Source organism: Lutra lutra, chromosome 1 (assembly GCF_902655055.1).
Source record: "Lutra lutra chromosome 1, mLutLut1.2, whole genome shotgun sequence".
In the NCBI taxonomy this organism is placed as follows: Eukaryota; Metazoa; Chordata; class Mammalia; order Carnivora; family Mustelidae; genus Lutra; species Lutra lutra.
In genome coordinates this window covers 150,400,953-150,416,134 of record NC_062278.1, presented here as the reverse complement: position 1 = coordinate 150,416,134, position 15,182 = coordinate 150,400,953, and the positions used below count along the sequence as shown (strand labels likewise).

Below are 15,182 nucleotides of genomic sequence, written 5' to 3'. Positions count from 1 at the left end.
GTTCACTGCCAGAGGCACAGGATTCTCACTCACACTAAGCAAACACTCTCCAGCCATCTCATCTACAATTACAAACCGACAAATATGAATCACCAAATGATTGAGGAAATCAGCCGGAGAAAGAGCCAACAGATTCAACAAGCAGACAAGATCTCTCTGCAAACAAAGGGTAAATATACCAAAGGGTCCTAAAATGATTCAATTTAAAAAAAAAAGGAAATAATCGGGCTACAAACGAAAAAGAATGATAAACTGTTGTGAATTAAAAATATCAAAGCCCAAAAAACCATACTCCACAGAAAATCTGAATTGGGGCTGGAACTGTTATTTCCCTAAAACCCTGCAAAAGAACAAAGAGAAGGAAAGTTTGGGTGGGGCGGGGAGGGGGGTGAAGCAAGGAGATACTGAAGACAGTTTAATCTCTCCCGGAACTTCTGGATTGAATAAAGAGTTTTTGGAAGGAGGAAATGGAACAGATGCAGGAAATAGAAAAAAGTTCTCTGTGTTGAAGAGAGATTTGGTTATTATTTATATAGGGTCCCATGAAGGCTGATAAATAAGGAATGCTTTTCTAGACACACAGTGGTAAAGTAAATGGTCTCTACAGATATCTAAACATGGGGAGAAAATTCCAAAAGCTTCTAAGGAGATTTTAAAAAAACACCATTTGGTTGTTTAAAAGGAAATACGAGGGACGCCTGGGTGGCTCAGTTGGTTGAGCAGCTGCCTTCGGCTCGGGTCATGATCCCAGCATCCTGGGATCGAGTCCCACATCGGGCTCCTTGCTCATCGGGGAGCCTGCTTCTCCCTCTACCTCTGCCTGCCATTCTGTCTGCCTGTGCTTGCTCTCTCTCCCTCTCCCTCTCTGACAAATAAATAAATAAAAATCTTTAAATAAATAAATAAATAAATAAATAAATAAATAAATGGAAATACGAACATTATTCCCACAGAGGAGTGGGTTTATAACCTAGGACAAACAAGCTCTCTGACTTAAATATTACAAAGGTTATATTCTACAAGAGATGCAAAGGACATAGTGTCAGCAGGGATAACCAGGGGCCATCAGTCTAGAACCGCCCTGAGAGAGGGCCTTCAAGTCCTCTCCATCTCATCCCAGGTTGGGGCAACAGCATTCTGTCTGCCCAGGGAGAGAAGCCATCAGGGCTCAAGAAACTCCAAGTGAGGGTTTAACAATCTTCTTTAATTCCCAACCATAACAACCTGAAGGTCTACTATAATTACCAGATATGGCCGCAAAATGACCTTTCACAAACTATTTCACCCCAATGAAACATTCCACCCACAAGTTCTTGCTATACCACCAATGCCATCTTTCTACGTTCTCCTGCAACGTCCAAGTCACTTCATGCAAGGCTGTGCTGCAATGAAGTCTGTGGGAATGCACAATCATGAATGGACAAGGCCTGGAAGGGACTAAACTTCATGGCCTGTCTAAGGTCTATGAGACCACCAGGTCTCTTATTAACAGTACTAGATGCTTGAAGACAATGAAAGGTCTTCAAAGAATTAACGAAAAGAAGTGTTAAGACCTATAATTTTATACCAAATTATTATTCAAGTATGAAGATAAAAGAAAAACATTTTTAGATGTGCAATAATTTAAAACGTTTACCATCTTCCCACTTACTAAAACAATTACTCAAGGAGTTATCTCGAAATTGAAAAATAAGAAAGTAAATGACATAAAAAATTGATGAAAGAGTGTGAGAAAAATCTAAACTTGTTAAGTCTAAATAGTTGTTCAGTGATATGGGCGGGAAGCTTCAGACAACCATCAAGAAACAATTCCTAAGGGGCATCTGGGTAGCTCAATGGGTTAAAGCCTCTGCCTTCAGCTCAGGTCATGATCCCAGGGTCCTGGGATTGAGCCCTGCATTGGGCTCTCTGCTCAGCGGGGAGCCTGCTTCCCTCTCTCTGCCTGCCTCTCTGCCTACTTGTGATCTCTGTCAAATAAATAAATAAAATCTTAAAAAAAAAAAAAGAATAAATAAGGAGGACAGTATTGTTTTTTGAATGGTTTTGAAGTTAAACATCTTAATTTTCTGGGTGGTTAGAAAGATATGTTTAGGTACTTTGAGGAAAACTTAAAACTAAACTCTAAACAAAATAGAATCTATAATTTCGTTCATTAGAGGAAAAAATAAGGAAAACTAAAAATACTAAGTAAGTTATCACAATAAATGTAAATGTGATAACATTTCCATGTGGAAAACAAGTTCTCAGACTGGGTATATAAATAAAATTTAGCTATACGATGGGTATAGAAGACGTACTTATAATAAGAAGAAAAAAGTGAAAAAAAAAGGGAGGATCTCCTTTTGGGAAGATTAAATGTTTTGGAACTACACAGAAGTGGTGATTGTACAACACTGTGAATGTGCTAAATGCCATTCAATTGTTCACTTTAAAATACTCAATTTTATTTCAGCCATATGTGGAATTTGATAAATAAAACAAACAAGCAAAGGGCGGGGGGAGAGAGAATGAGACAAAATAAGAAAAAGACTCTTAACTAGAGAGAACAAATTCATGGTTACCAGAAGGGAAGGGGGTGACAGGATGGGTGAAGTGGATGATGGGGCTTGGGACAGGCACTTACTCTGATGAGTACTAGGCAATATGTGAAATTGCTGAATCACTACACTGTACACCTGAAACTAATATAACACTGTATGTTAACTGGAATTAAAATAAAAACTTAAATAGTTAATTTTATCTTTTGTGACTCTCACTTCAATTCAAAATAAAGGGACACGAACATAACAGATAAATGTTAGCCAGAAAGCCTGTATGGCAATATTAAAATCAAACAAAATGGATCACAGCAAATGAATCAAAAAGGCTGGTCGTACATAAGTGTAGAAACAATCAGATAGAATATTAACAAATTAAATTCAAGAGTAAAAGAAGTTTTAAAATAAAATAGAATATTAAAAGAATATATTATAACAAAGTAGAGATTTATTCCAAGATCACTAGAATGATTCAATGTTGGATTTCCTAATATAACTCACTCCATTAGCAAATTAAGGGAAATAAAATCCTGGTGATCACACTGACAAACACTCCTCTCCCCAAATCCTATCTTCTAAATTCAACAACAGTTTTTGATTAGAAGTACAAGTTAAACTTCCCTTCTTTAACTCAACAAAGAATATCTACCAGAACCTATAGTTAAACCTGTACTGTCATTGATACATTGGAAAGAGCCCAACTAAAGTTACGAGCCAGCCAAGGACACTCATACCATCCCAATCATTCAACATTACACTGGTAGTCCCAACATATGCAATAATGAAAAAAAAAAAAAGTATAAATATAAAAAGGAAAACAAAGTGCCTGGATGGCTCAGTTGGTTAAGCATCTGCCTTTGGCTCAGGTCATGATCCTGGGGTCCTGGGACTGAGCCTCACATTGGGCTCCTCACTCAGCAGGGAGTCTGCTTCTCTCTTTGCCCCCTCCCCTTCGTGTGCTCTCTCATGTTCTCTATCTAATAAATAAATAAACTCTTTAAAAAGCATAAATAGAAAACAATCCTCATTCACAGATAGTACTATAATTTACTTATAAAAGAAATAAAACTGTTAAAACTAGTAATGCAAATATGATAGCTAAACACAAGATTGAAATAAGAAAAATAATAGCTTCCTTATAAACCACAAATAATAGAAATTGATAAATCCTATTAATTTTTACAAATATCCCTTATCAAAATTGAGAATTCCTAATTCTAGTAAGAAATACATAAAGGGTGCCGGGTTGCTCAGTTGATTAGGCGTCTGCCTTCCACTCAGGTCACGATCCCAGGGTCCTGGGATTGAGCCCTGAGTGCTGGTATCCCTGCTCAGTGGGGAATCTGCTTGTCCCTCTCCTTCTGCCCCTCCCCCGACTCATGCTTTCCTTTGATCACTCTATCTCTTGAATAAATAAATAAAATCTTAAAAAAATATATTAGATTCATCTGGAAAAAACTTAGGACTTCAAGAGCATAAACTGACCCAAATAAATAGAGGGGTACAATATCCCTAGATTATAAGATTGAATATATTAATTTATAATATTAATTATATTAATTTATATATTATTGAATTATCAAGTTAATTTATAAATTTAATACAACTCAATCAAAGTTGGAAGGGGGTTTAAGGAACACTGATTCTGAAAATCACTTAGTGTAAATATACAAGAACAGCAAAGAAATACAAAAGTCTTTAAGACTTACTCTACTGGATATTAAAATTCACGATGAATCTTCAGTAATTAAAAGATTATAGAGTTAACTCAGGAATAGAACAGATTAGGGTCAAGAAATAGTTACACATATATGGGAATATGATATGATTAATGGTGAGACAACTACATATCCATTTGAGGAAAAAAGTGAAATCACATTCTTATACATACAAAAGGAACTTATGGCTTAAGACAGTAAATACTTGTAACACTAAAAAAAATTATCCTATATTTCCTTCGAATATCTGCATAATCCTGGGGGTAGGGAAACCATGTTTAAGCAAAGCAAACCCTAGAAGGCTAAATAAAGATAACGGGCTTAAAGATTCTATTTATTTGTTTATTTAGAGAGCACGCAAGCAGAGGGAGGGGCTGAGAGAGAGGGAGAGAATCTCAAGCAGACTCTGCCCTGAGCAATGAGCCCAATGCGGGGCATGCTCTTGTGACCCTGAGATCCTGACCTGAGCAGAAATCAAGAGTCCAACACTTAACCAACTGAGTCAGCCAGGTGCTTCAAAGATAACAGTTTAGACTATGCAAATTAGAAAATTATTTTAGTGAAAATGGCATGATCGATGCTATTAACTAGTGACAGAGGAAAATTAATAACCCTTAGTATATAGGAAACTTATAAATCAACCAAGAAGAACATAGAAAAATATTAAGATATTATTAAATGATGAAACAGTTGCAGAATATATGTAATATACTCATTCATGTATGTGCAGCATACTGTATGTTCGCATGTATACAGAAAAAGGTCTGGGAGAAACGTGAATGAGAAGTACATCAAGGCAGATGGGTAGATGAGGGATGGAATGAAGGACGTATGTTAGCAGAGACTTTCAGTTTTCATTCTCTATATAAATGATATGAAATTTATCTTTACAATGAGCACTTATTACTTTGCTGTAGGCTTCTTTAATTCCATTAACTCATAAATATATCCTTGTTATTAAAAAAAGTAAGCCTATAAAAAGATAAGCAGCTACAAAGCAAACAACCCATTCAAACACATTCCCCATACCAACCTTATTTCTCTCCTGGGAGGTAATTTTCATTTAAGCTTTCTCTCTCTCTTTTATATCTTTAAAACATTTTCTTAAGGAAAGAAAGAGCCCATGTTTTAAATGAAGAGGAAAAAATTAGCAGTTATCAAGAGAAGAAATAAATGGCTAATGAGCCTATTTAAAATATTCAACTTTAATATCAGAGAAATGCAAATAAAAACAATTTGTTCTTTTTCACATGTCCAGGGTTCCCCTAAATATTAGCTGATGTTCTTTCTGACTGGTGTCGTCTATGCCAAACTAGTTTTTTTTTATTTTGAGTATCTCCCACTCTAACAGAACTGGCAAATATGAAAACAAAGTTTGAGTATTTGCAGAAACAAACCCTGTTACACACTGAAATAACACTAGAGGAAATGTAAGTTGGTATAAACTCTGTACAACTTGGCAGCAGAATCAAACGTCTTAAAAACACATATGCCAAACCACAAAAAAAAACTATTAGAACCAATAAATGAGGTCATCAAAATTGTAGGATACAAGATCAAAGATACAAAACTCAATTGGATTTCTATGATCTAACAATGAAGAGTCTGAAAATGAAATTAAGAAAATAATTCCATTTGCAAGAGCATCAAATAGAGTAAAATACTTAGGAATAAATTTAACAAAAGAAAAACAAGACCTGCGTACTGAAAACTATAAAACATGTTGAAAGAAATTAGAGGAAACCTAATTAAATGGAAAGCCATCCCAGGTTCACAAACTGGAAAATTTAATTTTGTTAAAGATGGCAATACTCCCCAAATTGATCTACAGATTCAACATAATCCATATTGAAATTTCAGCTGCCCCTTTTTACAAAAACTGACAAACTGATACTAAAAATCTATATGGAAATGCAAGGGACCCAGGATAGCCAAAAAACAATTTTGAAAAAAGAAAAACAAACGTGGCACACTCACAACTTCAGATTTCAAAACTTTCTACAAAGCTACAATAATCAGTAAAGTGTGGTACTGGCATTAAGAACACAGAGATCAATGGACTAGAACTGAGAATCCAGAAATAAGCCCTTATAATACTACATCTGATTTTTGAAAAGGGTGCCAAGACAATTCAATGGGAGAAAAAGTCTTCAACAAATGGTGCTGGGACAATTAGATATCCATATGGAAAAGAATCAACTTAGACCCCTATTTCATACTGTATAAAAGTAACTCAAAATGCATCACAGACTCAAAGATAAGACAAAAATATACAACTTTTAGGAGAATACATAAAAGTAAATCTTTGTGACTTCGGATTAAGAAAGTCTTCTCATATATGATATCAAAAGCATATGCCACGAAAGAAAATATATACATAAATTGCATTTTACTGAATTAAGAATCTTTGCACTTCAAAGGACACCATCGCATAAAGTGAAAAGACAACTCACCAAATGGAAGAGAAATATTTGCAAGTCATATATCTGATAAAAGACTTGTATCCAGAATATGTAAAGGATCTTCCAACTCAACAATAATTTTTTATTTTATTTTATTTTTTTTAAAGATTTTATTTATTTATTTGACAGACAGATCACAAGCAGGCAGAGAGGCAGGCAGAGAGAGAGGAGGAAGCAGGCTCCCTGCTGAGCAGAGAGCCCGATGCGGGGCTCGATCCCAGGACTCTGAGATCATGACCTGAGTCGAAGGCAGCGGCTTAACCCACTGAGCCACCCAGGTGCCCAACAATAATTTTTTAAACGACAAGGGATTTGAACACACATTTCCCCAAAGAAGATATGCAAATGACCAATAAATACATGAAGAGCTGTTCAACATCACTAGTTGTTAGAGAAACACAAACCCAAACCACAATGAGATACCACTGCACACCCTGTAGGATACCCACAATCAAAAAGAGAGAAAATAAACAATCTTAGTGAAAATGCAGAGAAATTAGAACTCGGATTGCTGGCTGGATTGCAGGGCAGTGCAGCCACTTTGAAAAGTCTAGCAGTACTTCAAACTATTAAACAAAGAGTTACCCTGTGACTCAGCCATTCCATTCCTGTGTAACTGCCCAAGTGAAAACATATGTCCACAAAAATACTTTGTTCATGAAGGTTCATAGCAGCATTATTCATAATAGCCAAAATGTGGAAACAACCCAAATGTCCATCAATTGATGAATACACAAAATGAAATATATAACGGAATATTATTTGGCAAAAAAGGAATTAAGTACTGATATGTACTACAGCATGGATGGCCACTGAAAGCATTAGGCTAAGTAAAAGAAACAAGACAGAAAGGGCCACATATTATAGGACCATTTTTTGAGATGTCCAGAATAGACAAATTAGAGACAGAAAGTAGACTAGTGGTTACCAAGGGCTGAAAGGAGGGGAGAATAGGAAGTAACTTTTAAAAGGTATGGGGTTTCTTTCTGAGGTGACAAATATGTTCTAAAATAGTGGTACAACTCTGTGAGCATCCTAAAAATCTCAAATTGTACATGTTAAAAAGGTCAATTTTATGATCTGAATATCTCCATATAGCTGCTTTTTAAGAATGCACATGCTAAAACTCACAGAACTCTACACTAAAAAGGGTGAATTTTACTGGATACCTCAAAATTGACTTAAAAGAAAATTCAATGACCTTTTATTCACTTCTAAGTGCTCACTCTTAGTAAACATTAAAGAGCCACTAGAAAGAATCAGCATAAAGGAAGCTTGTTACATTTTTTTTTTAAAGATTTTATTTATTTATTTGACAGACAGAGATCACAAGTAGGCAGAGAGGCAGGCAGAGAGAGGAAGCAGGCTCCCCGCCGAGCAGAGAGCCCAATGCAGGGCGCGATCCCAGGACCCTGGGATCATGACCTGAGCCGAAGGCAGAGGCTTTAACCCACTGAGCCACCCAGGCGCCCCAGCTTGTTACATTTTTAAAGGAAAGAAACATAACCTGAAGAGTAGGAGCCTGGATATTTATGGAATACTATGTGGCCATTAAGAATGTCATAAGAGGGGTGCCTGGGTGGCTCAGTGGGTTAAGCCGCTGCCTTCAGCTCAGGTCATGATCTCAGGGTCCTGGGATCGAGCCCCATATCGGGCTTTCTGCTGCAGGGAGCCTGCTTCCTCCTCTCTCTCTCTGCCTGCCTCTCTGCCTGCTTGTGAGCTCTCTCTGTCTGCTTGTGAGCTCTCTCTGTCAAATAAATAAATAAAATCTTTAAAAAAAAAAAGAATGTCATAAGAAATTAATTATTAATGAGGAAAGGTAATTTATCAGGACTCAGCAGGACACCCGCCACTTTCAGATTGGGTAATCCCAGATGAGTTTAATAAAGGTGTTATTTATAAAGCAGGGTGCAGGGAAACCACAGTGATAGTGTAGGGCCTGGCAGTGGAGAGCAGCTGGGAGGGAACGGCTGGCTCTGAGAGCCAGGGAAAACAGCTTGGTGCGGAGCGTTGCCAGACAGCCCGCCTTCCACGGAGGGACAGTGTCAACCTGCTCAGAGTCAGCAGGGAGGAATCCCAGGGACTGAAAACCCAAAACCTGCTCTCCTCTCACCGCAAGCCTCCTGCGGTTACCACTTCTGGATGAATCCTGTGAAACATCAGAGGGGAGCTCCTTGAGACAGTCCAAGCAAGTCAGCCTTCAGGGTGGAGGACAGAGTGGGGAAGGGTGTGGAGTGGATCTGGGGGACAAATGGGAGATATCCAGCGCAGATGGCCATAGGAGTAAACGAAAGAATAGTTTGTAAGTGACTGCATCCAAAAAAAAAAAAAAAAAAATTACAGATAAATGATACATAACCACTTGAACAATCCTGGAGTGGTTTATTCCAAGTGCTAAATAGTGATTCACTCAGCGTTCTTTAACAGTGGTGCTGTTGGCAATTGGTAAACCAATTCATTGTTGGGGACTGTCTCGTGCACTTCAGGACATTTAGTGACCCTGACCCCCAGGGCATAAAATACCAGTAGATGCTTCAATATTACAATAACCAATTTTTTTTTCAATTTTAAATCTGATCCCTTCCTAGTACCATGCCCATTAGGAACCACCATGGGAGCTAGAATTACAGGGGGGTTTTCTTAACTGCATTTTTCTATATTTTTCTACAAAGACTAGGTATTGTTTTGTGAAATGGAAACTATGTTCACTGAGTTTTTCTTTTTTAAAGAATTCAACAGGATAATATGATTTAGATTCCAGCTCTCGGTAAATTCTACTCATCCCTCCCCACCTAAATCTGCTCATGACAGTAAGCATACGAAAGGTGACCTGACATTATTACCCAGATGCTGTAATTCATTTTCAAGTCACCAATAACAGGAAGGGTGCAATTAACTCAGCTTCTGACAAACCACTTTAATTCTTCAAGTACTCGTAATTATTATAAGATCACAGCATCCTACAAGTCACGGGTCAGGTAGTGGATTGCTTCTAGCTTGTTATAAAACTTTAAACGGAAGGAAATGACTACAATTTGGTTTCAACACAATGTTACATTGGCATAGCCCAAAATGTTTGAGTAGGTTAGCTACAACCACTTGCTCCTGTGGGAAAGCCAGGGCTAGTGAATTTGACAACAGATTTGGGGAAACATTGTGTTTTGTTCTCTACTACTTCATTTCTCCCACATTCAAGCAGGAAGTCGGAGTATTAGCAATTCTTTGTCCCAGTATTTGGTGTTTATTTTTCGAGGCAGAAAATAACATCCTTCTCCAGACAGTTCTATCTGAATGCCAGGGTGGGGACAGCAATAGTTGGAAAACTGCTCCCCTCACCACCCCCCAATAAAGACTCAGTGGTACCATATTGCTTTACCTCTAAGAAACCATCTACAATAAGCCACATCCTGATTTAGACATTAAAACACGAACCAGAAATATCTTAGATCAATAAAGCATATATCATTTAAGATGATTTTTCAGATTTTTATTTTAGAAATTCTCCTAACTTAAAAAAAATATTTTTAGTTTGATAGGTTCACACTACTGATAATAATTTAAGCCAGCAGAATTTTGTGGAAAGATAATTTCAGAATATGTAACAAACCTTTAATTTTGTGCACTCTTTGACACACAACTGTACTTTAAAGAACTTTCCCTTGAGAAAATCACTGCATAAATGTGGAAAGAGGGACAAAGAAGGAAAATTGCTATAACACTGGCTATACTAGTAAAACCTAGAAACATGTTAGTTTTTTTTTTTTTTTTAACTTTTATTTCTTTTTCTTTTGAGAGAGAGGGAGCACGTGGGTGTGTGAAGCGGGTGGGGAGTAGGGCAGTGAGGGAGAGAGAAAGAATCCCAAGCTGGCTCCACACCCAGCACAGAGCCCAGTGCAGGCTTGATCCCACAACCCTGAGATCATGACCAGAGGCAAAATCAAGGGGCAGACGCCCAACCAAATGAGCCACTCAGTCACCCCGAAACATGAAAACAGAGGAAATCAAATACGGTACTTCCTTACAACAGAAAACTATAATAATTGAGAGATCCGAGATCCTGAGAAATGCTTAGGGCATGGTAAGTGAACATAGCAAGTCACAAACCCATGAGTAAAATTCTAAGAAAATACATGAATAGAAAAAAGTAAGAAGTAAAAGGAGTTTTAGAAGAAAAAAAAAACAAACAAACAGAAAACAGAAAGGTAAAAATCAATTTTTAAAAATCTCCTTACACATACAGGAGCTTTCCTGACAGAGAAGACATGAGGTCCCCTGTATAATGGAAGAAAAATTGACTCAGAAGAAGACACATTAGGGTGAACTGAAAGATCTCTTAGGGAAAAGATCCAGAAGGTAAAGAAAAAAAAAGGATGAAGAATTGAAATTTATGAAAACAAAAAACACAACAGCTCAAAGAGAGTGGAGGACTACTTTCAAAATGCTGAAGGAAAACAATTTCCAATCTAACATTGTTTACCTAGACAAACTATTAATTATGTGTAAGAGTTAAATCAAGATATTTTGAAAGATGTCAATTCACATATATATCCCTTCTCAGGAAACAACTAAAGTCTGTGCGGTTCCCCCACAGAAAACTACAATAGTAATAATAAAAAGTTTTTTGTAAGGTAAAACAGAGAGGAATACTGGTCAGGAGAAGCCGGAGACCCAACCCAGAAGAGAAGGGGAGAGAAAGAATCTCCAGAGTCCTGCTGTAGGAGATCCCACGCTGTCACCTGTGCCAAGGTGAGAGGCCTGGTGGGAGCAGGGCGGAGGCTCCCAGAAAGGGTAGGTCGTGAGATGACTTTGACAGACTCCCAGATGTCTCTCACTTGCCTGATAAGGAGATTTTGACAATTAAGGTAAAATTAGTGACTAAACAGCTAGAGAATGAAGAAATGGAAAAAGAAAATTACTAATTCCAGGGAAATAAATTGGGCTGGAAAGGAAAAGTCCTCACAGACCCCTCTGTCTCAACTGTGAACAGCGTTTATGGTGTAAGGTCAACTCTGGTCCTTAGTCTAACCTAAAATACTATGGGAGACAGAAGGGATATATGTATAACACAGGGTGGGGTGTGATGGGTAAAAGGTGGTCTGAGAGGGCTAAAACCTCATCTCTCAGAGGGGGAAGCCAGTGGATAACACCTACAACTAGAAAAAAAAAAATCAAGGAACAGATTATAAACATTAATGGCTCTAAGAGATTTGAAAGTGAGGAGACAGTGGGGCAAACTTAAAACTCTGCCTGTAAAACTGATTCTTTAAAACGTGTGTATATAGTCAAAAATAAAAACTGTGGGCGCCTGAGTCGCTCAGTCGTGAGGCGTCTGCCTTCCGCTCAGGTCATGATCCCACGGTCCTGGGATGGGGCCACACATCGGGTTCCTTGCTCCACAGGAAGCCTGCTTCCCCCTCTTTTACTCCCCCTGCTTGTGTTCCCTCTCTCGCTGTGTCTCTCTCTGTCAAACAAATTTTTTAAATCTTTTTAAAAAATAAATAAATAAAAATTAAAAAATAAAAACTGATTATAGAGGTATGGGTAATTTTTCTCACCTGTTTTCCACCTTAAAAAATTATTGAAATCTAAAAAGATAATATGCCAAAATATCAACGACTCATGGTTATTTCTAGGGATGGGATTGTGGGCCATTTACATTTTGTCTTTCACTTTTCTATTTTCTGAAAAAGCATGGAACAGGAGAAGCCCCCATCTCTGACTTCAGCTTTGTTTGTTCTGCTGGAGCCGGGGAGCCTGCCAACTACTTCGTTCACATAGCAAATATTTGTTGAATTCCTATAAGCCAGGCCCTGCAAGGTGAGTCCAATACCGTAATCTTTTTTATTGGGTCTCCTGAAGTTCTCTCAGTACCAGCTGAGGGAACCAGCTGCGGGGGGTGGAGGGGGGAAGAGGGCTGAGCTGAGCCAACCTTTCTCAAACTTTAGGTGCTAGGGAATCCATTCCCTAGATCTGGAGTGGTGTCTGAGACTTCCCAGGAGCAGGGAAGCTACTTGATGTACACAGGTTTTGTTGGAGGCTTCTCAGAGAAAGCATCTGCGTCTTCTGCCATGTCTATACCACCACAGCCCACATTCTCTCACCCCATAAAAGCTGGATTTCAACTCCACCAATGTGTAAATGAATGTGTGTGACATATGATGGAGAGGGGACTGGTTAGACAGCTGGGAAGGACGCCTCTTAGGGCCCTGGAGTCAGGCTGACCCACCACACCCAGGTGGGACTGACTTCCCCTCTCTACACCTCAGTTTCTTCCCATGGAAAGTGGAATTAATTGAAGACACCTTCACAGGGTAGGGCTGTTCTGTGGGTTATGCAAGGGCACAAAGGCATCTAAAGGTCTTGAGGGAACCCCAGCCCCAGGCCATGGACCCTCATGGAACCCTCATGTCCCATGAGGACAATAAACAGTACCCACCACTAGCCCTATGAACAGGGCTCCAGACAAGAAGGACTGGCTGGGACTTCAGAAGAAATCGCTTGATCTCTCAGCCTCCATGTGCTGTGAAGAGGAGAAGGCACAAGCCAGGCCTCCTGTCCAGGAATGTTCTGAGCCTCAACCAGGATGTGCACTGCACCAGGCAGGAAGCCTTCCAGTCCTCAACGGGGCTGAGCTCCTCAGATTTTACTCAGTAAAAGTTTCTTCATTCACCTCAATTTTACTACCACGGAGATCAATCAGCAAAGAAAAAAGTCCCCTCCGCTCCCCCGAGTTTTAGAAAGCTTTGCTTTTAGGGAGGAGGCCATCCACGTGGAGGTCAGGCAAGGGAGGCATCAGGTGTCCGTGACACTCATTAACACAAACTCAACGCCCCCCAAGCATCCCGCTCCCAAGGGACGCCAGGACCACCGAGAGGGCCCAAGGAGTCGGGTCTCTGCCGGAGGAGACATCTTGAGTGAGGGTCACGACCCTCTTGCTGAAGAGAGCACCAGGTGATCGGACCTCGCTCGGAGAGGCGGTCTCTGAGTTTTGCACTCTGGGAAGGAGGCGAGACGGAGCCAAAAGGGTTCCCTGGAAGCGGATCTGCGGAGGCACGACGCCCGGGTCCACCAGCGCCTCCCCGCCCCCCCGCGCGCCCGGCACTCACGATCTCCGCCACGATGAGGAGCCCGGGCAGGGTGCGGAGGAACTCCCGGTCGTAGGCGAAGCTGCTGCTGCTGGTGGAGAAGTTCTCGGCGAAGGAGCTGGCAGTGGTGGTGACGGTATGCGAGCGGGCGCGCTGCGGCTCCTCCATCGCCGCGCCGCGGCCGGGCTGGCCCCTCCTCGGGGACCCCCCGCGCGTCTGGGGCTGGACGCGCGGCCCGGAGCCCTGGGGACACCGGCGGGGGGGAGGGGAGCGCGGCGGGCTCGCGGAGGGAGGCGCGCCGGGGGCGCCCCCCGGGGCTGGTCCCGCCGCGGCGCGTGGCGTACGAGTGCGCGGCGCCCCCCGCTCCTCCGCGCGGGGCTCTCGGCTGCGCTGGGGCCCAGGAGGAGGAGGAGACCGCGCGAGGGGACACCGCCGGGCGGCCGAGCTAGGCTGCTGAGGCCGGGAGGAGGGGAGGGGGCGTGGAGAGGGGCGGGCGCGAGGCGGGCGGGAGAAGGACCGCCCCGGGGAGGTGCCGCGGGCCGGCGGCCTCTACACCTGTTGCGGGGGGCCGGGCGGCAGAAAGGGCGCTGGTTGGCGGCGGGGGTCGCGGGGCTGGCGGCCCGGCGGGCGGCGCGGAGGAGGGGGCGCGAGGGTCCCGGGCGCCTGCCGCAGCCCGTCCGCGCAGCCTCCGCCAGGCCCCGCCTTCTCGCGCGGGCGGCTCCGCTGACCTGTCTCCTTCCACCTGGCGGCTGGGCCAGGGCTGCGGGGCCCCCGGGAAAGCGCTGACTCTGGGGTCTCCGCGGCCCCGGGGGTCAGCCCGCTCCGGGATAACAGAGGCCAGGGGCCCCGGGGTCGAGGGTGGAGGTGTGACTCGAATGGGAGAAAGAACGGCGGGAACTCTGACCCGGACCTTAGACCGGAGATCGATGGGAGGCCGCCAGGACTGCCCGGGAGCCGGCCAGAGCTTCTCCCCCTCCCTCTGCGGCCGCCACCGAGGGCGGGCGTTGTTTCCTGCCCCTCCGGTTGGGAACAATTTGAGGAACCGGCTTAATCGCTGGGCTTCGAGGGCGAGACTCCTACAGGCGCTCGCAGTGGCTCTGTCTGGGATTCGTGGAGTCTGAGTGACGGCGCCTGGCCGGGAGACGGGACGGGGGAGTGATTCGGAGTCACTGGTCAAGATGAATCAGTGCGACCATCCCGTGGTACTCGGAAGGAAAGCTTGAAAGGTGTGGATTATGCAAAGCGAAGTTTATGACCAACGGGCTATGCTTTCCTGGGATGGGGGAGGGGATGAGGGTGCCGGTGAGTGAGACAGCTTGTTACAGGGTCAAGTTAGACCTGAGCTCCAGCAGGGCACTTCCATTTTTCACCTGTGTGACC

The 15,182-nt window shown here is 42.2% G+C and overlaps 1 protein-coding gene across 2 annotated transcripts in view; it reads right to left on the bottom strand.

Annotated features, from left to right (window-relative positions):
- The window catches only part of CMTM8 (CKLF like MARVEL transmembrane domain containing 8), a 106,415-nt gene extending 92,132 nt beyond the window's left edge, over positions 1 to 14,283 (bottom strand). Inside the window, exon 1 of one of the 2 annotated variants that reach the window (XM_047739043.1) lies at positions 13,824 to 14,283. In XM_047739043.1, the coding sequence (XP_047594999.1) occupies positions 13,824 to 13,970 (147 nt within the window). In that variant the 5' untranslated portion in view covers positions 13,971 to 14,283. The remainder of the gene's footprint in view (positions 1 to 13,823) is intronic. The other variant, XM_047739050.1, reaches the window with a different exon arrangement.
- Positions 14,284 to 15,182: the final 899 nt, after the last annotated feature.